The sequence below is a fragment of the Ursus americanus genome, chromosome 6, assembly GCF_024610735.1.
Source record: "Ursus americanus isolate L20-20 chromosome 6, mUrsAme1.1.p, whole genome shotgun sequence".
Lineage (NCBI taxonomy): Eukaryota > Metazoa > Chordata > Mammalia > Carnivora > Ursidae > Ursus > Ursus americanus.
The window spans coordinates 56,387,362-56,409,944 of record NC_142132.1 but is presented as its reverse complement, the minus strand read 5'-3'; the positions used below and the strand labels follow the sequence as shown (position 1 = coordinate 56,409,944).

At 34.7% G+C, this 22,583-nt stretch overlaps 1 protein-coding gene across 6 annotated transcripts in view; it reads right to left on the bottom strand.

Annotated features, from left to right (window-relative positions):
- The window catches only part of HERC4 (HECT and RLD domain containing E3 ubiquitin protein ligase 4), a 129,858-nt gene that overhangs the window by 23,182 nt on the left and 84,093 nt on the right, over positions 1 to 22,583 (bottom strand). For 4 of the 6 annotated variants that reach the window (XM_087863074.1, XM_045783296.2, XM_045783299.2 and 1 more), the window contains 5 exons: positions 14,099 to 14,218; positions 7,130 to 7,153; positions 4,613 to 4,711; positions 2,524 to 2,691; positions 2,136 to 2,279 (listed from right to left, as the gene is read on the bottom strand). In XM_087863074.1, coding sequence (XP_087719200.1) covers positions 2,136 to 2,279; positions 2,524 to 2,691; positions 4,613 to 4,711; positions 7,130 to 7,153; positions 14,099 to 14,218 — 555 coding nt within the window. The remainder of the gene's footprint in view (positions 1 to 2,135; positions 2,280 to 2,523; positions 2,692 to 4,612; positions 4,712 to 7,129; positions 7,154 to 14,098; positions 14,219 to 22,583) is intronic. The other 2 variants (XM_045783297.2, XM_045783298.2) reach the window with 2 other exon arrangements.

Sequence of the window (22,583 nt, the reverse complement as noted above, 5' to 3'; positions counted from 1 at the left end):
AATGTCAAACTGAATTATAACATGACCTAGCAATTCCACTCCTAGGCATACCCCCAAACTGTGAACAGTTTGCAAACAAAAATTTGTATATAAATGTTCATAGCAGCATTATTCATAACATTTTACCAAAGAGTTAAATGACCCAAATGTTTATCAATTAATGAAGGATAAACAAAATATGGTATGTATCTATACAAATCAGTATTATTCAGGTACAAAATGGAATGAAATATTGATACATGGATGAACCCTGGAAACATGCTAAGTGAAAGAAGCTAGCCACAAAAGGCCACATATCATATGACTCCACTTATAGCAAATAACAAGAATAGACAAGTCCGTAAGACAAAGAGTAGACTAGTAGTTGTCAGGGGCTGGAGGGAGAAGGAAATGGTGAGTGACTGCTTAATGTGTACAGGTTTCCTGTTTAGGTGATGAAATGTTCTGGAACTATCTGTGGTGATGGTTGCACAACACTGTGAATGTACTAAATGCCACTGAATTGTACATTAAAAAAATTCCTAAAATGGTCAATTTTGTTATATGAATTTTACCTCATTAAAAAATATTTATAAAGAACATATGGCCCTCTGCCTTCTCCCTCTCCTTGTCAGGACTGAGCTTTTAGCTAATACAACTACTCTGAGGTAATGGTCCAATATGCCTGGGGCTGAGATTTTAGCCAGTGTAGGAAAAAGACTGACTACATGAAGGGTAAATTGAGTAAGTATCTTGAAGATGCTAGCTGTGAACTTTCTCACTACTGATTTAAGTCACATAAAATGGAAAAGGAGGCTACAGTAAACTCTGTGATGTTTGCATAGAATCAGAGGTATCAAAGGGTGCACCTGGGTGGCTCAGTCAGTTAAGCATCTGCCTTTGGCTCTGGTCATGATCTCAGAGTCCTGGGATCAAGCCCCTCGTGGGGCTCCCTGCTCAGTGGGGAGTCTGCTTCTCCCTCTCCCTCTGCCCCTCCCCCTGCTTGTCCTCTGTCTATCAAATAAAATCTTAAAAACAAAGCAAAGCAAAACAAACTCTCCAATCTGTAAAGCTCTCCCTAGACAAAGATGGGATAATATGAGCATCAATAAAGATAATAACTACAACGGACTGAAAACATCAAATATATTTAAATCCATGAATAAATAATAATATTTGAAAACAAAACTAAAAAATAAATTGTCACCACTGGAGTATGTCAATAAACAGATTCATTCTTTTGCAAAACTGGTAACTGAAGAAAGTGAATCCTTTCCCATATGAATTATACTACTAAGGAACCAAGCAGTAGATGTAGGGAAATTTCTCTGTATAGAAGTATCCAAGCCAATAAAATGAAAAAGAAATTTAAGAGTAGCACTGGTTTTGCAACCTAATAAATTAATGAGCCTAGGCACTAATCATCAATGACTGCTAACATCACAAAGGAGGCGAGCCTCCTGAAACAATGAATAAATAACACATCAAGGTTTTTAAAACCAACAGTAAATATTCTATTCAAATTTCTTTCAACTCATTCTATAACTGAACCATCCCTATTTCATTTATAGTCTAAATCAAGGGTCAGCAAACTTTTTCTGTAAGGGGACAGATGGCAAATATTTTAGGCTTTGTTGATCATAGGGTCTTTGTCTTAACTACTCAACTCTGCCTCTTCCAGTTGTAGCTAGAAAGCAAGCATGAACAGGTAAATGAGAGGACATGACTTTATTTACAAGAACATGTGTAGAGAAGAACTTATGGACTATAACTTGCTGAGTAGTTACCTCTGCCCTAAATGATAAGGTAGAGAAATCAATGATTGCTAATGATAAATTAATTCTTCCCAGAAGAAAAAGTTAACCTGGTAATTATTATTTAATCCTCAAATCTAAATCAGCAGAAAGAAAGGTCAACATCATTCTCAGGCTGACCATTCCTTTAATTTATTCTGCTAATTTGAAATGTGTGAGAAGCACGAAGGTGTTCTGATGACTCTGAGTCCAAAAGTTTATAATTGTTCAAACTGTAATAAAGCAAATCTCTGAATATGTTAGGAATCCAGTAATAACTTTTATTTACTGAGTCAACTTGACACATGTAGGTATACATACATAGCTATATACATAGAAATAATTTAGACAGTTGGACCTCACCTTATCAGAAAACCAAATGAGCCTGGACTCTTCGTAATACCTAAACATGCCATATTTAGGATCCAACAATTCTCTCATGATGAGTAAGAAAAATTCTTTGCGTACTCCTCCTGCATCAACAGCATCTTCTCCAACAAATATAACCTAAAACAGCATAATGCAAACACTGAATGTAAAGAAATGGAAGTATATTCTGGAGAGCCGAGAGCCCATAACATGTAATTTAGTACCAATAAATGCTCAGCAATTAATAGTTTAAAACAATTAAGAAGTTTTATATAGTTTTACTTATTAAGTTTCAAAGATACATATAAAACTTCTTAAATTTTTTAAACTATTAATTGCTGACCACGTATTGTAATATATATAATAAAAAATGTCAAATTACCTTAAGTGGCTTTTTGTAGTCTATATTCTTTGTTTTCCTAAGGACTTCCATTGCATCTCCTACAATATTTTCTCTACGCACAACTAGAATTAAGCAGGGATTCACAGATTCAATCACTGGGAGAAAAAGAGAGGAGACATTCTGTCTGTGGGCCTGGTCAATAGCCATCTAGAAAACAAAAGATTAAAATTTTAATAGCGATGCTATAAAGAAACTAATGTGACTGGGTAAGCTAACTTCTACCTATTGATTATATTCCTATATTTTATAATTCCTGTAATAGTACCTATACTACTGAATTCACAGAGCACCTAACACAGTTACCTAGTAGAGCAAAGAGCTTAATAAACTGTATTCTCAACATAAAGAGTGTCCTTTTGAATGTTTTTATACTGAAGTATAACTAATGATACCATTAAGTAAGCATGCAACTATAATATGGTAAATCTGAACACTGCTATTTCTCAAAAAATAACTGGGATAAAGAGAAGAAAAAGAAAGCAGCACTAAAACTACCTCTAATGAAAATAAGGAACAGCCTGGCTAAGTAGTATTATAGAAATTCATCTAGTAGAGTGATCACGTGTACTCACAAACCAAGCATTTGGCCTTCCCCATCTAAAAGCTTTGTTTTTTTCCTATGGTTTTTCCTGTGTTCTTGTTCTAAAATGGAATATACTATATATTAAAAGCATGAGGCAATTATTGTTTTAACAATGACCATCAAAAAACTGGTCTGCCAGCTGTTAGTATAAACCCTACAAAAATATTTATTTCTTCTGTTGATGAAAATGGATATAAGCACATCTCTAAAATTCCCCTAGTATTTATGACTTAAATACGGGGAGGCACTTAAAATACTAAATGCATTTATTTTAAAGGAATGAAACTATCAAAATTGGAGGGGGATAATTTTTTTTTTAATAAAGATTTTATTTATTTATTCGACAGAGATAGAGACAGCCAGCGAGAGAGGGAACACAAGCAGGGGGAGTGGAAGAGGAAGAAGCAGGCTCATAGCGGAAGAGCCTGATGTGGGGCTCAATCCCAGAATGCCTGGATCACGCCCTGAGCCGAAGGCAGATGTAACCGCTGTACCATCCAGCCGCCCCGGGGGGATAATTTTTTAAAGCATTTAGTGCTCAAGGTTTCTTCCCATCCTTCTCTTAGTCCTTAGCTTCTACAGTCTGATACACTATACTAGAAAACAGAATGCAAAAACTTTTTAATTTACAGGCTCAAAAGATAAAGCAAATCTGTAGCTCTCAAAGTCATAATATAAATCAGTTTAAAAAATCCTCATAATAGCGGCGCCTGGGTGGCTCAGTTGGGTAAGCATCTGCCTTTGGGTCAGATCATGATCCCAGGATCCTGGGATTGAGCCCATCAGGATGCTCCCTGCTCAGCAGGGGGCCTGCTTTTCCCTCTCCCACTGCCTGCTGCTCTGCCTGCTTATGCCCTCTCTCTGTCAAATAAATAAATAAAATATTTAAAAAAATCATTTTAGTGAAAAAATGTTCGACATAAAACAGAGCAAGTTGGGGGAGAAAGGAGAGGGAGGAGCAGGAGATGACCAATCTTAGGAAAATACCTTTTTATTACTAAAAACTTTCTTCAAGGAAAACTTCATATCCTTCCCCTAACAAGTGACCAAATGCCTTTCTTTACATCATCTCATCTCTAGTTACTTCCATTTTTTACCAAGAATATAAATATATAATGAAGCAAGATTTGAAACAAACCAATGTTTATCAAGTAAACTAGTAAAACTGTTTACAAAAATTGCAGATTTCTGTAACAAAAAAGGCTTTTACTTTTTTTTAGATATAAAATGATTAAAGGCTAAACTATTCTATTTTCATTTAAATATATATATATAAGTAGCCCTCATAAGAATATACATGTCACATGCAACAGTCCTCTCTATAAGATACCAAAGGTACTTTGCAAAAGCCAAACCACTGAGGTACAGAATGTTCCCAAGGATTACTGATTATAGGCAAACTTCAAGTATTCACTTTTTAAAAAACCTTACAGAAACAATTCAAAAACCATTCTCAAATCAGAGTAGTATTAAACTATATTTTACCTGCATCTGTAAGACTGCATCTGTTTGTAACAGAGTAGTTTTTGCTTGGGCATCAAATACAAATGGATATGTGCAGATTGTAACAGGGATATCTGCCAACTGGAAATAAAAAATTAAAGTATTAGTATGAATTGATTTGTGATGTATTTTTTTGTAAGTAATGTCATTTCTTTTAAAGCTGATCACATTCTTGGTTTATTCACTTATCTGATCCTCAGGAATTATAAATAAAACATATTGCTTACTTTCAAATATGGAATTTTTACTGATAATCAGATGAGGCACTGGAATAACCCCAATCCCCAATAACCCCAATTTTAGGAGGGAACTGTATACTTGAAAGTCCATACAATTGTAAATAAGTATTTTTTGCTTAGCACATATTAACTCCAAGATTCAGTGAATTAGGCTGCAAATATATTCTAAAACTGGGGGCTTCTGGGGCACCTGGGTGGCTTAGTTGGTTAAGCATCCAACTCTTGATTTCAGCTCAGGTCATGATCTTGCGATTGTGAGATATAGTCCCACATCGGCCTCTGTCCTGGGCCTGGAGCCTGCTTAAGATTCTCTCTCTCTCCCTATTTTCCTCTCTCTCTCTCCGCCTCCCTCTAAAAATAAAAATAAAATAAAATTGGGGGCTCCTATGTTAAATACATTACTCAGTTCTTCTATTTTAGGGCTATTCTAGTAGCTGAGGCCAAAAATAAGCAAACCAATTATTCATTCATTTAACAGTTATTTACCATATGCCATTAGAGAGCCAACATTATTATAAATCAACATTCGTTTAACCTACAAAATTAGCACGAGTATTATTTTCTGTCAACCTTTAAAGTTGAGAAAACTGACCTATTATTACCATTATCACACATTAATCACTTTACAATTATTTATCCTAGCAAGTAATACAGTGATTGATTGCTAAGTATTTTAACAATGCAGAATAATACAAAGAGCTACGAATTTCCAGCCATAGATGCTTGCAGTTGGAAAAGGATGTATTCCTACCATGTAGCCAACAAGGCAATGTTTTTGTGTCAGCTCTGAAACAGAGCCCCCTGCTATAAGGTTTCTGTGAAGACAATACAACATGAAACAACCCACTTAAGTGCTTAAGAAAGTTCTCTTTATTAAATGTGAATTCACATTTCTATACATCACTATGCATTACTTCGTTCTGTATTTCAGTCTTCATTGCAGGGAAGCATATACGGTTTAACATATTTCAAGTCCCCATGCTCTCTCTAAATTGTCTTTCACAGTAAACATTCCCAGTTTTTCCAGACATTCTGAAAATAATATGGTTTCCAGCCCTTCTCCATCCTAAATGCCTTCTTTTAAGTGTATTTTATCTAAGTCTCTCTTAACAAAAACAAATAAAATAATCCAACAGGGCCCAAATGAGACTATTAACTCTTTGTTGTCAACATATAAGACAGCAGGCTGAGTTATATTAACCTTAAATCCTCATTCTTTACTATTTTTCATATGAAAATTTTTACCTTGATCCTATATTTGTGCCACTACCTGGCAGAAAGTGATTTCACTACTCTGAAACTCAAAACTACCAAGATGATTTCCAAGGTCCCCTCTGGTTCTAAATGTCTATGATTTCATAATTTTATGTGCCACTTCTATGTGAAGATGAGGAAGCACACAATATTAGGCCCATGATATAAAGTTAACTCTCAATGTTTCCCTGGTTCAACTGCTGGGAAAAACAAAACAAAACAAAATAATAAAACCTAAAGTCTATAACAGAAGTATGAAAGAAGTACTATAATGATCCCAAGTGTTAAAAAGGTGGTTTAGGTTTGTTGATAATGTAAACTAAAATGCTAGAACTTTCTATGTTAAGACAGTATATTACACAAAGTGAGGAAGATGACCATAATGAGTTTATTTAACTTTATGATCATTTTGAGTATCAATTAGTTTGAAAACTGAAAATCATTTTAGTTCTATAATATAAAATATTTTCTACCTTACTGGGTAAGCATTTGTCAGATTTTAAAAGTTGTCTTCCTTATTACAAAGGACACACATTAATTTTATACTGAAAGACTTTAGGACGGTTGAAACTATTTTAACAAAAATATCGTTGAAAGGCATCATATAGGTGTAGTGTTAACTAAAACAGAGGTTTCACTTTTCTTCAGAAAATTCCTCTGAAATGTTATATAGGACAATTCCCAAATACTTATTAAAAAAATAGGGGCGCCTGGGTGGCACAGCGGTTAAGCATCTGCCGTCGGCTCAGGGCATGATCCTGGCGTTATGGGATCGAGCCCCACATCAGGCTCCTCCGCTATGAGCCTGCTTCTTCCTCTCCCACTCCCCCTGCTTGTGTTCCCTCTCTCTCTGGCTGTCTCTATCTCTGTCGAATAAATAAATAAAATCTTTAAAATAAAATAAAATAAAAGTCACACAAAACAGAAACCTTTTGCTCTCCTATCGCTTAAGACAAAACAGAGTATATCTTACTCTGAACAAGAGACTTCATTACACCAAACTTACCTCAGTTAATCCATGGTTGACATCCTAAGACAGCAGTGCAGAATGTAACAGTAATGAGGAAAGAGCAATGTTAGTGTCCAAATTCAACTATTTCTATTCAAAGTAGCATTTCACGTATTTTGCTACAGAATATTGAATTAATGAAGTAGACCAAAATACACCTACAGCAAAACTTACCCATCGCATGTGCACCTTACGTAGCTATATCTATAAAAATAAGAACTTTGCCTCATGTATCTTGTGGTCATAAAATTATCAAGGCTTGAACATAATGAAATTTGGCTTTAGCAACTATGCACCCCATTTGTAGAATTTAGGTAGAATAGGGAAACTAAACCTAAACTTGGTCTTGAAGATATAATTTTATGTCTCAGTTTCACCATCTGGAAAATGGAGAAAATATTCCTCAGACTTCAGGACTTGATTAATTTTGAAAAAATGTTTGAAAAGTCTTTAGTAGATTAAAATGCTATATGTAAATAAAGTGAAGAAAACTAAGCTATTAGTTGTTTTAACTGACTCATTTAATTTGTGTGCTTCCCCTATAATAAACTGTAAACATCAGTATAACAGCTGTCAGTGAGTTTTGTGAGAACTTGCAGCCAATTATTGAACCTAAGGATGGGTGTGGGGAACTCCCCAAAATTGCAATTGGTGGAAGAAGTGAGGGCAGTCTTTGCGGACTATTCCTTCTAACCTCGTAGTTTGCTAAATGCTCGCACACCTTTCAGGTACCTTTGGAGACTTTAAGATATGAGCAAAGACAGGGTTCTCTCACTATATTGTGCTAAATAAAACCAAAGCAGTATGAGCATACGCAAAATAAGACTCCATACAAATCCAATTCAGAGAAAGGAAATTACTGATTAATATTTTAAAATTCAGAGTACCACATTATCACTCGGTAAGTGCCCTTCCTGGCAGTGTTAAACAAGAACATATTCAGAAGCTGTACTGCAGAGAAAGCCTTTTACGTTGACGCTCAGTTTAATTTGAAACCAACTTAACAGGAACACCTGACATTCTTTTATAGTATACCTTGTGGGACATTTTAAACATGCTATTATTACAATGAAAGTCTAAACAAGCAAAGAAACCCTTTCAATATTTTCTGACTACCTATAGAGCCTGCTTGATAACATACTAGATACCAAGACAGTTTATATCATGGGAGATTAAATTTTTCTTAAGTAAATAATAAAATAATATATATGCACTGTTTTTTTTATTGCTCCATTATATAGATAAAGGTGCTATGCACATCATTATGCACTGGGGAAGTCAATAAGATTGTTAGAATTTATGGTATGACTAAACCATACTAAAGCAGAACCTAAGTTTTACCGTAAGCTGAAAGGGATATAGGAAATAATGGGACATACGGAAAACCTGAGAAAAGAAGAGAGGCTTTTAGATACCAAGAAGAATGATTATCTGGAAGGGCAGAATCAAAGGGTAAACCAGATTAAGATCATTATTAGAAATTTCAATTTAAGGGTTAAGGATCTTAGACAAAAGCTCAAACATTTTAAAAAAGGTAAATGCAAAAAGAAAAAAGGTAAATGCTTAAAAGAGCATGGATTAACTCTTCTGGGAAATATTAGAGTTGCAAGGTAGTTGTTATATTAGTTGCAAACCTGATTCAGTCAAAGTAGTATTTCCGAGAGAATTTTAAAAGGAAAGCAAAGTCAAGTGGGGTTGGAGAGAAGGCTATCATAAAACATGTGAGGTCAATTAAAGGTCTATTGCTAAAAATTCAACATATCATTCAATATGTGACCTACTACTGGCTCCAAATCCACACACTCAAGCACTAGTTGTTGGCTGTTTTTAGATGGGAGTCCTAAATATGGGTCAAAGCATGCCTAATTTTAGTTACTCAATGTTCTAGAAGCTGGAGTGAGAAAGGCTTGAAGCCATGTTCAAAACTCAGGTTCTCATGGTTTAACAGACTTCACTAAGGATGCTTTTAACACCAATGACTAATGATGGTTGGCTATAGACAAAAAGATGGAGCTCCTTGGCACCTTTTAGTTTCAACTAATTACTTATGGCAAAACATTATACCATTGCTGGTGTCATCTTGATATAATGACATAACACAGGATTACTCTAAGAAGGCATGAAGAGGGGATACTAAAGTTAATGAAGTAATTCCAGTAAATATGAAAGGTCTTGTTAACTAGATAGAAATACAGTGAAGGAAATGGAAATATGTAAACATAATTTGGTAATCTAATGCATAAGGAGCTAGTTGAAGAATTTAGTCAGCTAAACATTAATGCCATTAAAAATGATAAGGGAGCTTTAAAAAGCAAGGGTGAACTTTTCTAGGAAATATTACAGTTGCAAGGGAGCACAAATGTACTTTTCTTCTTTTTATTAAATGAGAACAAAACTCAAACCCAGAAAGAAACTGATGTATCTTTCCCAAGCTGGTCTCCCCAACTGTTCTATCAGTCTATCTAGTTTGCTGGTGAACACATCACGTTGCTAGCTCAGCACTGTCCGTAAAGTACAACTTTAACTCCACAGAACAAATGCAGTGATTATTTATATATACAGCACAACTAATATCAAATAAAGACTTATGACTTAAAAAAATATATGTAATGTAGCGTCAAAGACTGTAAAAATGTCACCAAGTATTTTCATTAGTATCTACTTGTATCTGACATGCTTTACAGCTCTTGAAATAAATGAGTATGTATTTTTAAAAATGCATAACACGAATCATATAGTAATTCAAACAAGCAGACCCAGCACATACCTTTCTATACATCATTCTACATTAATCAATTTTTACTAAATAAATATTTATGATATGTATGTACAGTAACTAGAAGTATAAGCAAGGGAAGAAAAAAGAGCAGAGTTTAGTAGCAACCACTAAAGTATTTTCAACTTAGAAGCAAAGTTAAAAGAGTTAAATATACAACTGGGAATAGTACCTATAAAGTGGGGAAAATGCAAATAGCAGAAGAGAAAGAGAACCCAGGTGCTATTTTATTTTGCCAAGAGATTAACTGTAGAGGGAGAAAAACAGAGAAAAAGCAAAAGGAATTCAACTGAAAAAAAGTTTCATACACCAAGATCAGAGTCTTAAAAAAAAAACAAAAAACAGAGAAGCTTATATAGGATCAAGCAAAAATTTTTATAAAATCATGTAAAAAGAAAGAGGTAAAAAGGGATGGGAAAATGAAGGGATGAGGTAAAGTTAGAAGTCTGAGCAGTACAAAAGGATATTATAAGAAAAGCAAAGAACTTCACAGAATTAGTTTTTATTGTTTAGGGATCAGGGAAGTGTATACCTGCTGGATTCTTAAAATCCTTGATTGGGAAAGAAAAGAATGGAGGAAAAAAAAAGATCTCAAAAGATTATAGCATGAAGACAAATATAATAAATGTAAATTAATTTCCTTGCAGTATTTAGAACAAGGTAAAGTTTTCATACACACACACATGTGTGTGTGTATATAATACTTATATATTCCTTAAAACTCATAGTAATTATGTTTTACCAAAGAGTATTTTAAGCTTCCACACTGATGCAATGGAATTATTTCAAGACTATAACTCTTATTTAATAGTGGTATACATGTGTGTACATATACATATGTTTTGTATGTATGTGTATATACATATGTATATATGTATACAAATACATATACATACACATCCATATCATCACAAAATAGCATGTGATTATCTTTAGGATAGATTCTTTAAAATCTTAGAGTGTTAATGTGATACTTCAGCCTAGCATTAAGACTAGTAATACAAGTATGAATTTTATTAAAAAGCCCCAGGAAAAAAGTTTTTAGAGTTATGTGTAAATGTGATATGTGAAAGAAGCTCTGTGAAATCCAATGTCATAATATAAATTAATGAACTACATAAGAGTTGCACAAAGACCTTTGAAGTAAATGCCAGCTTTCTATTCCCAGAGGTAGATTAGAAGAACGTAAATCATGGGTTCTACATTTTGATTTCTAAGATGTGATATTAAACCCACTATGCAAATTAAAGAACAAGCTTTCACTCATTCTGTCTACAAATGAAGAGAAAGGAAAAGCCTGTGGTTGAAAGAGTAGAGTAATAGAGGGCAATTATCAAGCATAGCAAACATATAATCTGTAGAGAATGAGAAGCAAAGAGGAAAAGCCTAGAAATAGGAAGATACTCCTCTTCTGCCTCCCCCTTAGCAGAAAACAGTAGCACTGAAATAACTCCTAAGGAAATTTAATTTGATATCACTACAGCTATATGCCAAGAGGAGCTTGGATCGGGCCTGCCAAACTTAAAAGTAAACATTCAAACCACAGCTTTTCCACATAGTACCAAGATTACTACAAACTAAAAAATCCTATTAGACTAGCATTTGTCCTACTTGCTCAGAATACAAGTAGTTTATGACCTACAAACTAGACAAATTCAGATGACAAAGGTAACTAATTCATGTGATACAGGAGGATATGATTCTCTAAGATAATGTTTCTCAAACTGGGCTTGTAGATCCCCAGAGGATATAATTTTAGGGCTCTATGAGTGCTCTGAGAGAATTTATAATTTTAGTGTTCTTATACCAGAATTTTAAAAAATTGATTCAAAGAATCTAAAATTAGGATAATCCATTTTATAATCCCAGTATTACCATGAAACTCCAAGAGTTGCAATGGTTGTGAATGTAATCACACTGGCGCCGAACAGGAAGGATCGCTATATCTAGGACTTCATAACATAAACGATGTGCTTGATGAGTGAAGGCCAAATGAGTATGACATCTCATTCTAATTGCAAATGTTTCATTGTAGTTCAAATAGAGAAAGACAGCAAGATAACAGAGTTACTAGACACCTCAGAATAGAGGCTACTGCCAAACAAAGCCTGTGTATAGGCAGCCAGCAATAACCATCATTCTACCGACTTAACTATGTCCCAAGAACTGCCCTAAGCACTTTATATGGATCATACCAATTAATCTTCTCAGTAACTATAAAACGTAGGTACTGTTATCCCTAATTTACAGAAAAAGAATTAAGTCACTTCTCCAAGGACACAGAGTGAGGAAATGCTAAGCTGGGATCTGAACCCAGGTGCTCTTACGTTATACTACTTTCTCATCATATTTAGGCTGTCAGGTGAGAGTCCTGATCATCAAAACAATTATCTTCCACACTAATATTAACTTGATTTTTAAATTTGTAGTGTTATTTATAATTAATTTCTAAATTTGTTATGGTTTTTGAGTTCTTTTAAAATCTAAGCACCAGGAGTTTAGAACTAGTTTAGTGTTTGTACATATTTAAATAAGACAATAATAAATAACGTAAATGAATACTGGACTTCTTAGAAATTGTTTTACTTTAAAAGGGGTCCATATATCACTCCAGTTTCAAAAACACTGCTCAAAGATCTAGGGCACCCTACACCGCTGTGTCTGGGCTTATATGCAAAGTCAGGATTCTGACCCTCCAATGGCTTACCATAACACTTCAGATAAAAATCTAAGTTCTTGATCCTAATATACTAAACCCTCCACTCCCATATTTTAGCCACACTGGCCTCTTCCTATCCTTACATGTCAAGCTTGTTCTCACCTAAGGTCTTTTATCGGATATTCATTTTTCTTGAAATCCTCTTTGGTTTGATCTTACGTGGCTGCTTCTTATCACTTAGATTATAGCCCATATTTCATCAGGCAGGACTTTTCAGATTACCCAAATGCAAGAAATCAACCACAGTCTTTCTTATAGTCTTTTATTTTAATTCTCTAAAAAAGTATACATTATTAGCTACTATTTTTTGCTTTTACTGGATTAATTTCCATCTTGCCCACCAGATTATAAACTGCCTAAGAACATGGCCCTTATCTGTCTGGTTCCTCACTGTATTTCCAATACCTAAATTGATGCCCGTCACTAGAGATTCTCAATATTCTCAGTATTTGTTGAATGAGCAAAGGAGTAGACCCAAATCTTCACAAAGGCTACAAATCTGACCTAGACTCCCAATGATTCTGGGGGAAAAAAATCAACAAGTCTCTCCCAATCAAAATGCATATACCTAGGGAAGCAAAATATGTTCAGAAGTGACTTGATTTCTACAGATGAGAGTATTCTAAAATTAGCATGCTCTAATCACACTGCCATTCAAAAACTACTGTATGTGTCTGGTGCCTACTACATATATTCCAGACACTATTAGAAGTACTGGTGAATAAAATTATAGAGTGCCTATCTACAAGGAGTTTGCAGCTGGTGCCTAGCAAGCAGTGAAAGGCTACCTGCCCTTCTATAACTGCTACATACATGCTGCTTAAATTATCTACTTCATGGGGAAAAAAGTTGGCCTCAAGTATACTACAATTTAGCAAAACTGTTTTAGATCTAACTGCTTACCCATTTCTATATTAAAATTTTGTGTGTCTAAATGAAGCTTTATAAGACTGCTATTATTTTAATGGGACATTAAGTGTCTAGTTATCAGAGACTTGGCGACATGGGAAGAAGTATGTACACATGGGGATTTATGTCAAAACTCTGAAATAAAATTAAAAACATGAAAGGGGGGAAACTGGAATCAATGGTCCTACAACTCTCTTCTGATAATTCTGAGGTACTAATCTCACAATACTAATACATTCCTAGAGTTCCAGTATCAGGGACTCCAGTATTCTCAACATGAGAAAATTAAGAGGCAACCTCAAGGAAAATAAGTGAGAGTTAAAAATCCATGTCACATTTGCATTTTTTAGTTTGGCTGGACTCTGGTGTAAGAGTGGAATGTCTACTTATAAATACTGCATAATAAGTAGCTACTCCTTCCCAAAGTGTTTTTATTTCAAAAATAAGCTTTGAATAAAAGCTCTGAAAAAACTTTGGTGTTTCAAAAACAAGCAATTATTTCTTTTCTATAAGAATAAAAGATACATAAAAATGAAATCATACGCTGTAATATGAAACATACCATTCCATAGGCCTGCTGTTGGACCCAGTTGATATAATCATTCCTTATGTCTATCAATTCTTGTACTTCATGTATATAAAATTTATCATACTGTATAATCTGTCCCGTTTTCTCATTTACCTACAAAAAAGGTATAATTAACATTAAGTTTAATCAGTACCTAATACAGAGATTAAAAAATATTTAAATAGAAAGTCTTGAGATTTCTTAGCCAATTTTCTCTTTCTGTAAAAAAAAAATTTACTGAGTACCTACTATATGCAAAATGCTAGTAAAGTGCTATGTGAAACATAAAGATGTCTAAGAGGGAATAGCTGCATTTAGTACCTCAAATCTACTAAAAAAAGAAAGATATTTCTGTAACCACCACATAATATGAGATATGTATCATTAAAATATATATGGTACATAAAAACTAGAATCTATACGAACTTCTGCTTGGGGAACAGGAATTAAGTAATAATAAGAATAGCTAATACTTGTTAAGTGTACTGGCATCTGAATAAAACTAAGAGGTGACATTTGTGTAGGATACAAAAAATGAAGAGTGCAAATTACCACCCTAGAAATTACTTACCAATTACAAAGGAAAAAAATCTTTGCAGTGAAGAGCACTACCTTAACCGAGTGATCAAACCAGTCACCACTAATACTGAGACAATCAAATATAATGTTCCTGCTGATATAATGTAAAAGGAAGTACAGGCATCATCTATGAAGCAGAAGAATGTTTAACCTGAATTTAACCAAGTCTCTTCATCTAAATTCCAGTTCATAGGTAGTACAAGGGATAGAGGAACAAATTAAACATCACCACAAGAAAACAATAAAATACTCTGATTGTAAGACTTTCATAAGAAGACTGGCCAGGAATCTCCAAACAGTTAAGGGAATGGGATAAAAAAAGTGGGGGTTGTTGTAAATTAAAAGACACACAGAGGTGTTCCAGTTCTGGATATAGCAGAGTTCCTTATGTCAGACTAACCTCCTGATAATAACAATTATAAACTCTGGACAATATATAAAACCCTAACAATTTGAAAACACTGGAGAGCAACCAAAAGTAAGCAGAAACAGGAAAGGACACTATCTTTGAAAGAAGCATGTGTGATACTCCAAAGGAGTGTTTACAAATCAGCATCAGGGCTAGGGGGTAAGAGCTCAAGCATAAAGAAGCAGATTTACGAGGTAGAAGAGGTAAATGTCACAAAGTGAGGCAGCCAATGTGGCAGACAACGAGAAAGAAAAATTCCAGAAAGGAATCCAGAGGGTAAAGCCACAAAACCAGCATGCAATGTCCCCCCTCATCTTTAGCTAACTCTTTTTTTTAAAATGCATTTTTTAAAAACTTATTTGAGAGAAAGCAAGCAAGGGAGAAGTTAAGCACCAGCAGGGGAAGGGGTAGAGGGAGAGGGAGCCCTACTCTACTCGGGGCTTGATCCCAGGACCCCGGGATGACTGGAGCCGAAGGCAGCTGCTTACCTGACTGAGCCACCCAGGTGCCCCGGCTTTGGCTAACCTTTCAACCATGAGTGCACAAGGTGAGACTTGGGGCGGGAGGGACACACACATATTCCAGCAGTAAGCAGCAACTGGGAGGCTACTCTTAAAAGCAGACTTCAAGACAAGCATTTCTAGAGAAAAGAATTCACATTTGGTAGGCATAATGATAAAAGGATTAATTTATCAAGAAGTCATGTAACAATCCCAAATTAACAGTGCTTCAAAATACATGAAGGGAGATTTGAAAAAATTTATTGCTGATTTTAACACCCCTCTCTTGGTAACTGGTGGAAAAAAACAGACAGGGGTGCCTGGGTAGCGCAGTCGTTAAGCGTCTGCCTTCGGCTCAGGGCGTGATCCCGGCGTTATGGGATCGAGCCCCACATCAGGCTCCTCCGCTGGAAGCCTGCTTCTTCCTCTCCCACTCCCCCTGCTTGTGTTCCCTCTCTCGCTGGCTGTCTCTCTCTCTCTAATAAATAAATAAAATCTTAAAAAAAAAAAATTGAAGAGTAAAGTGAATGAAAAGGATTTCAAAAGAAAGTTTGAGGAAGAAAATTCTAGGCAAAGAGAATGGCATGAGCTAAAAGAGAAAAATTTCATAGGGAAATTAGGTTTTAGAGAAAATAAAGGATAGAATCAGAGTGATATTTTATTAAAAATTTTTGTTGATGTGAAATATAGTCAAAAATAAGTACAGAGGCTAGTGGTAGGGAAATAAATCAAGATATTAAAGATTCAAGATTTCTAGATAATAAGAAAGAATGCAGAGGCTGTGATATAGCTAATTGACATAGAAAAGAGTCAAAGCCAACTTCAAAATTCAAGCACGAGGAAATGAAAAACAAATGCTGGCAACACAAACACATTTAAGTCAGGAAAAGATGACAGTTTTGGTAGGAGAGGACAGCTGGGAAGAACAAGAAATTTGGTGTTAAAACTCATTTTTAATTTTAAAATGATAGTAAGAGAAAGGATGCCTGAAACACATAACTGAGAACATTTTCCTTAAAGGAGACAAAGCTGTGGCAGGAGGTGGTGAGACAGAGGTAGAAAGTAAAACAAAAAGGGCCAAATACAGACCACTAAGAAAGATGCCACATTTAGGAGAAGAAAATAAGACATCAAAAGAAGCAAAGAAATTTGATCTAACATACAAATTAAATAAAACTAGCTAAAACTAGCTAAATAAAATACAACAAAAGTAGTTGTTTATAATTAAAAAAAATAACTAAACCAGCTAAGCAGCATTCAAAAAGGAACAAAAGAAATCATTTAGTAGAGGTATAAATCTATGAGACAGTGCCTGTGTCCAAACAGGTGCTCTATATCCATGAGATGAACGAACGGACAAATAAAACAAGTAACAGATATATATATATAGTTTGTCCTTCTAATAGTACTTTACATTTTCACTGAAATGCAAATTTTACCTTAAAATCCACTCAGATGTTACATTCCACAAATAAAATAACAGCTATCATTATGGATCGCTTAACTAAGTAGACATCATGTACATTACCTCATTTAATCTTTAAAACAACCCTATGAAATAGATACTATTATTATCATATAGATGAATATACTAAGGCTTAGAGTTCAAGAATCTTAACCAAGGTCACACAGCTAAGAGCCAGAAATCTAACACAGGCCTCTACTGTAATACACACACACTTTTTTCTTTTTCTTTTTTTTTAACACATATGCATTTCTGGGAAACCTAGGTGGCTGAGTCGGTTAAGTGCTGACTCTTATTTTGGCTCAGGTCATGATCTCAGGGTGGTGAGATGGAGCCCGTGTGGGGCTCCGTGGTTAGCGGGGAATCTGTTTGAGATTCTCTCCCTCTGCCCCTACTGGGCACACACACGCACTCTTTCTCACAAATAAAATCTTCAAAAAAAACAAACCAACCATGCATTCTTAACTCACTATATGACAATTTTATTCCTTAATATATGTTCATATATATGAATACATATGAATATACGACTGTTTGCACAGATAAATGTGCGCAACATTTATTTAGAATATATATATAAAACATATTATTTTTTTCTTTCTATTAACGTTTAAAATTGTCATCAAGGGGCACCTGGCTGGCTCGGTCAGAAAAGCATGTGACTCTTGATCTTGAGGTCATGAGTCTGAGCCCCATATTTGGGTGCAGAGATTACTTAAAAATAAATAAATAAACTTTACTTTATTATTTTTAAAAAAGATCTTATTTATTTATTTGACCCAGGGGGTGGGGAGAGCAAGCATAAGCAGGGGGAGCAGCAGGCAGAGGGAGAAGCAGGCTCCCTGCTGAGCAAGAAGCCCAATGCGGGGCTCAATCCCAGGACCCTGGGATCAAGACCATAGCCGAAGGCAGCTGCTTAACTGAATGAGCCACTCAGGTGCCCCAATAAATAAACTTGAAAAACATTTTTTAAATAAATAAAACTCATCAAGTACAACCAATGCTTGATCTTGTGGCCTACTCTTAAGGGAACAAATAACCTAGTTTAAGAAGCACATGTTAATAATGCTGTGTTCACACCCGACTCTCGATTTCAGCTTAGATCATGATTTCAGGGTCATGGGATCAAGCCCCACATTGGGCTCTACATTCAGTGAGGAGTCTGCCTGAGATTTTCTCCCTCTCCCCCTCTCCTTCCCTTTGCCCCCTTCTCCCGCCATGTACAAGCACAAGCATGTGGACTCCCTCAGATAAATAAATAAATCTTAAAAAAAAAATAACACTACTGTCATTTTCAAAGTTGATACTTTTATTCCTCTATCTGGGGACAAAAGCACTCTGAGCTCTTTTTTTTCCACTGTTTGATTAAATTTCTATCTGCGGTCAGGATACACATTTGGGAGAAACTGACCAGAGAAAAACTGCTTTCCTGGCTTTCAAACAAAAACTTAGTTTATACATGGAGATCAAAACTCTCATCCTAGAGCAGGTGTCAACAAACTATAGCCTGTGAGCCAAATCCTGCCCACAGACTGTTTTTGATAATAAAGTTTTACTGGAAAGTAGCCATGCCCATCCATTTACATACTGTCTGCAGCAGAGTTGAGAACTTTTTTTTTTTTTTTTTTTTGAGTTGAGTAATTTCAAGAGAAACCATATGGCTTGCAAAGTGTAAAATATGACTACCTGATCCTTTACAGGTAAAGTTTGCAGGCCCTTGCCCTAGCATCTTTAGCCAAGCTCTTTCTACTAAAAAATAAAACATACACAATAATTACACAAAAAACTCTTAGGCTTTTCCCTCTCCAATATTTATGTTTATAAATATACACACCAACTTTTAATCACACTGGACTCTAAAATTTAGCGAGTCCGTACAAAATGATTCACATCTCACTGACCAATATATATTTTTATCTTAAATGTTTTAGATTTTAAAAGGTAAACTGTAGTTTTCCTTCACCAATAGCAACCAATGTTTGCAGTCTGTATATCCTGCAGATAGATGTTTCTGAAAAGAAGTGCTATGTTAGAATAAAAAGTAATTCAGAAACCAATTCTGGTTCAAAAACAGACAAATATCAAATTTACACTAGGGGGGAAATTATGGCTGATACTTAATTCAGTCATGATGATTTAACAACTAAAGAGAAAATCAGTTAACAGTGCTTTTAAAAACAGGGAAATTAGACACTGAACAAGACAACTGATCTAAAAGACCTGCATACATACATATATTTACATATAAAATCAACAGTTTAAAAAATATATATATAAATACATTTGTATGGTAGATAACATTGACATTATTTTCTTCAGGAAGCCTTCCTTTATTCTTCAGAGTTATGAGCCCTCTTACGTGTTCTCACAGCACCCTCAATTTTCTTTAATCTAGCACTTACCATGCTTTATAACAAATGTTTATTTATTTGTATGTATATAATTCCTCTACATTTATAATCTCAAAAAGGGCAGAAATCATTTCTTTATCACTGCATCCCTAATGTCTAATACAATAATAAGAACATAGTAGGCACTCAGTAAATATTGGTGAAATGAATAAAAAAGAAGAAATCACAAGTTCAAAACAATCTATACATTCATTATTATTGCCTAAAATATAAAAAATAAAACCTATAGATGTTTGATCATAACATTTTCACTTCACATTTTCATTACTGTTTAGTATTCTGGTTTATAAACTTCAGTTCAGAGGTGGTATATGGTAAGTATGTATGTGTGCCTTATCTGTTTGGTTTATTTAAGGGTTCCTTACCAAAAAAAAATTGAAAATCACTGATTTAGAAGATTAACATGATATGTAGCAATTAGGCTAGAGAGACCAAGTCAGTCTTCTTCAGGCATATCAGTATCTCTACAATGTACTGTGTCAAAACTCAAAAGCTACTAAATAACTGAACGACTTGCCAATAAACTCATTTATCTGGCAATATATCCATTCCTGACAGCAAGTACCAAAGCTATCTTTCTTATAATACCATTTGGAACACCAGGAACGATTTTTAACTTCAAAGCTTTTGAAAGGACATGACATAAGGGAGGAACCAGTCATCCACATATCCTGAATTGATTAGTAAACACATGGTCCAATTCTCTAGTTCCTAATCTAGTTCCTAATTCTTGACCAGTAGGTCAAGAAGGCAACTATTTGAGGAAACTTCTAATTTTCAACCATGGAGCAGAGAGAAGGAATATATACACAGTTGTCAGACAAAAGGTGTCTTTGAAAAAACAAGTTTCTGATAAGCAACCTGGGTTTCACAAAAATGAAAATGAATCATCCCTGATGGTTCCTATCCACAAATATCTATTTATGGCAGATCAGAACCAAGGAAAGTTTTCTTCAAAGTAAGGAGTAGGAGAAAGATAAATGCCCTAAGGACGCTCAGTAAGGGATGCTTCAGACATTAATACCATTATCATTCTGCTTTTGAGTGTGTATCTACTTTAAACAACAACCCAGCTTCCTCATAACCCAATAAATCAAATGGAAAGTAGCTGTTTCCCATCCAAATGGTGGTAGTGGTGGTAACAAAATCAGTGCCTTACAAATGTAGACTAATTACATATGATATAATTTGAATAATACATTAATCCTGAGAAACTATCAAGGCCAGTATTTTAATCCTTATTTTATAGATAATTCTCCATTTACATACATGATAAAGAGAAAGACTTGTTCAAAATCACACTGATAGGAAGCAGCAAAAATGGTCTTTTAACAATAAAATGCTGTCTGCAATTATGTTAAGTATGAACCTCTAGATCTAGGGGCATAAAATAAAAGCAAACCCCTTTCTAAACATGTTCTATTACCATACCCGCCAATAGAGAAGTACTTCAGAAACGGCAGGGACTTTAGAATTGTATTTGTATTTCAACTCTGTTATTTACTGGTTTATGACCTTTGACATTTAGATTAAGGGGCAAAATACAAACCATACAGAGTTTAAAAAGTTAAATGAAGAATATATGTGAAGTGCTCACATGAATTAAATGTACAAGGGAGGTTCTAATCTTGGCCACTGTTAAAATTATTTCCTCTTCCCTTTTAGCCAGCAAGAACATAGGATCCTAGTATCTAGCATGGCTCCATCAAAAAGGTCTCTGGAGAGGAAGCCCCATAGGGTTCTACCTCAGTAGAAGTTGAGGCTTCTGAGCAAGGCAAAGAACTTAAGTTACTTACTCAAGTTCAGTCTTTAATTATGGAAAAAAAGTTCAATTTCCCCTTCTTCTCCCACCTTCCCTTTAACTTGTGGAAAAAGACACAGCTAAGGAAAACTATTATTTTTTAAGGGAGTAATAAAGGTAAGCAGATAAAGAAGTGAGAGAGTGAATGTGGCAATAGGGTCTAGCTGACAAAGGATGGTTCACTGAAGTAACAGGAAAACAGAGTCCAGAGGAAAGAAAAAAAATCTAATTCATCTCTTGAATCCTATACAAAAGGCATTCAGAAAAGTAGAGACTCATCCTATGAAGACGGAGGATGTTAACAGCAGTTTACTGCAGAATCCAATTAACCCTAAAACGCTGCAAGAAAGGCTTGTTCTGGGAAAGGCAAAAGAAAGAATGACTTGTTTCCCCACGGAAAGAAACGGCAATCATCTCTTCAATTATAGTAAGAGAAATGTCTATTTAACTAGAAATCTTGAACATAATACCAAAGAAAAACGTAAATTCAAGAAGTTTAGCTAAGGAAATATCCAGGAATTTCACTAAAGGAGTAAGAAGGACTATCTCTCTCATCCCTTAACATTTACCTTAGTACTAGGCAAGAAGGGTCTGAAAATGCTAAAGAAGCTATTAAGGAGAGGAAACTAAAGATTAAAGGTTCGAATGGGTTTTTTAGTCATTCTAGAGATAAGAAACATATGCTTCTCCCTTAGGTCATGTCTCCCAAAATAGCTTCTCAAGAATACCAAATGGCATAACAGAGATATACCTACCAGCTGTCAGGGATGTCTCAAATCCATCTTTAATGAAACAGCTGAGACTTTACTTCTTCATATAACTGTGAACTGCTACAAGTGTAAAGGGTACTATTTCTTACACTGGGAAGAAGGGCAGGAAAGAACAATAAGCAAATTAATGAATTATATCTGGTTCCAATTTCAAGTTAGTCGTTTGTTTCAAATGGAATGTTCTACTTTGACTGAAAGCATTAATACCCAATAACTAAAGAACTTGAGTTTAAATATTCATAATCACAACTAGGATGCAATCTCACTCATATAATAACCATTATAATGACAAAAATCATATTTAAACTAACAAATTATGTTCTTCACAAGGAAATATAAGGAGAATTCTAATTCATTAGTATGCTATTGTTCTGCCCAACTACAGACAAGTTATCTACAAATGCCTAACAAAGTCAAGTAAGACCAAAGTTCCAAAGTATGTATTATTTTTTTAAGAAAAATTTAGGTAACTTTTCTAAATATCTGTGATCTATATCTCTTATGCTAACCTAAATCTGTAATATTAATGTTAAAATAAACACTG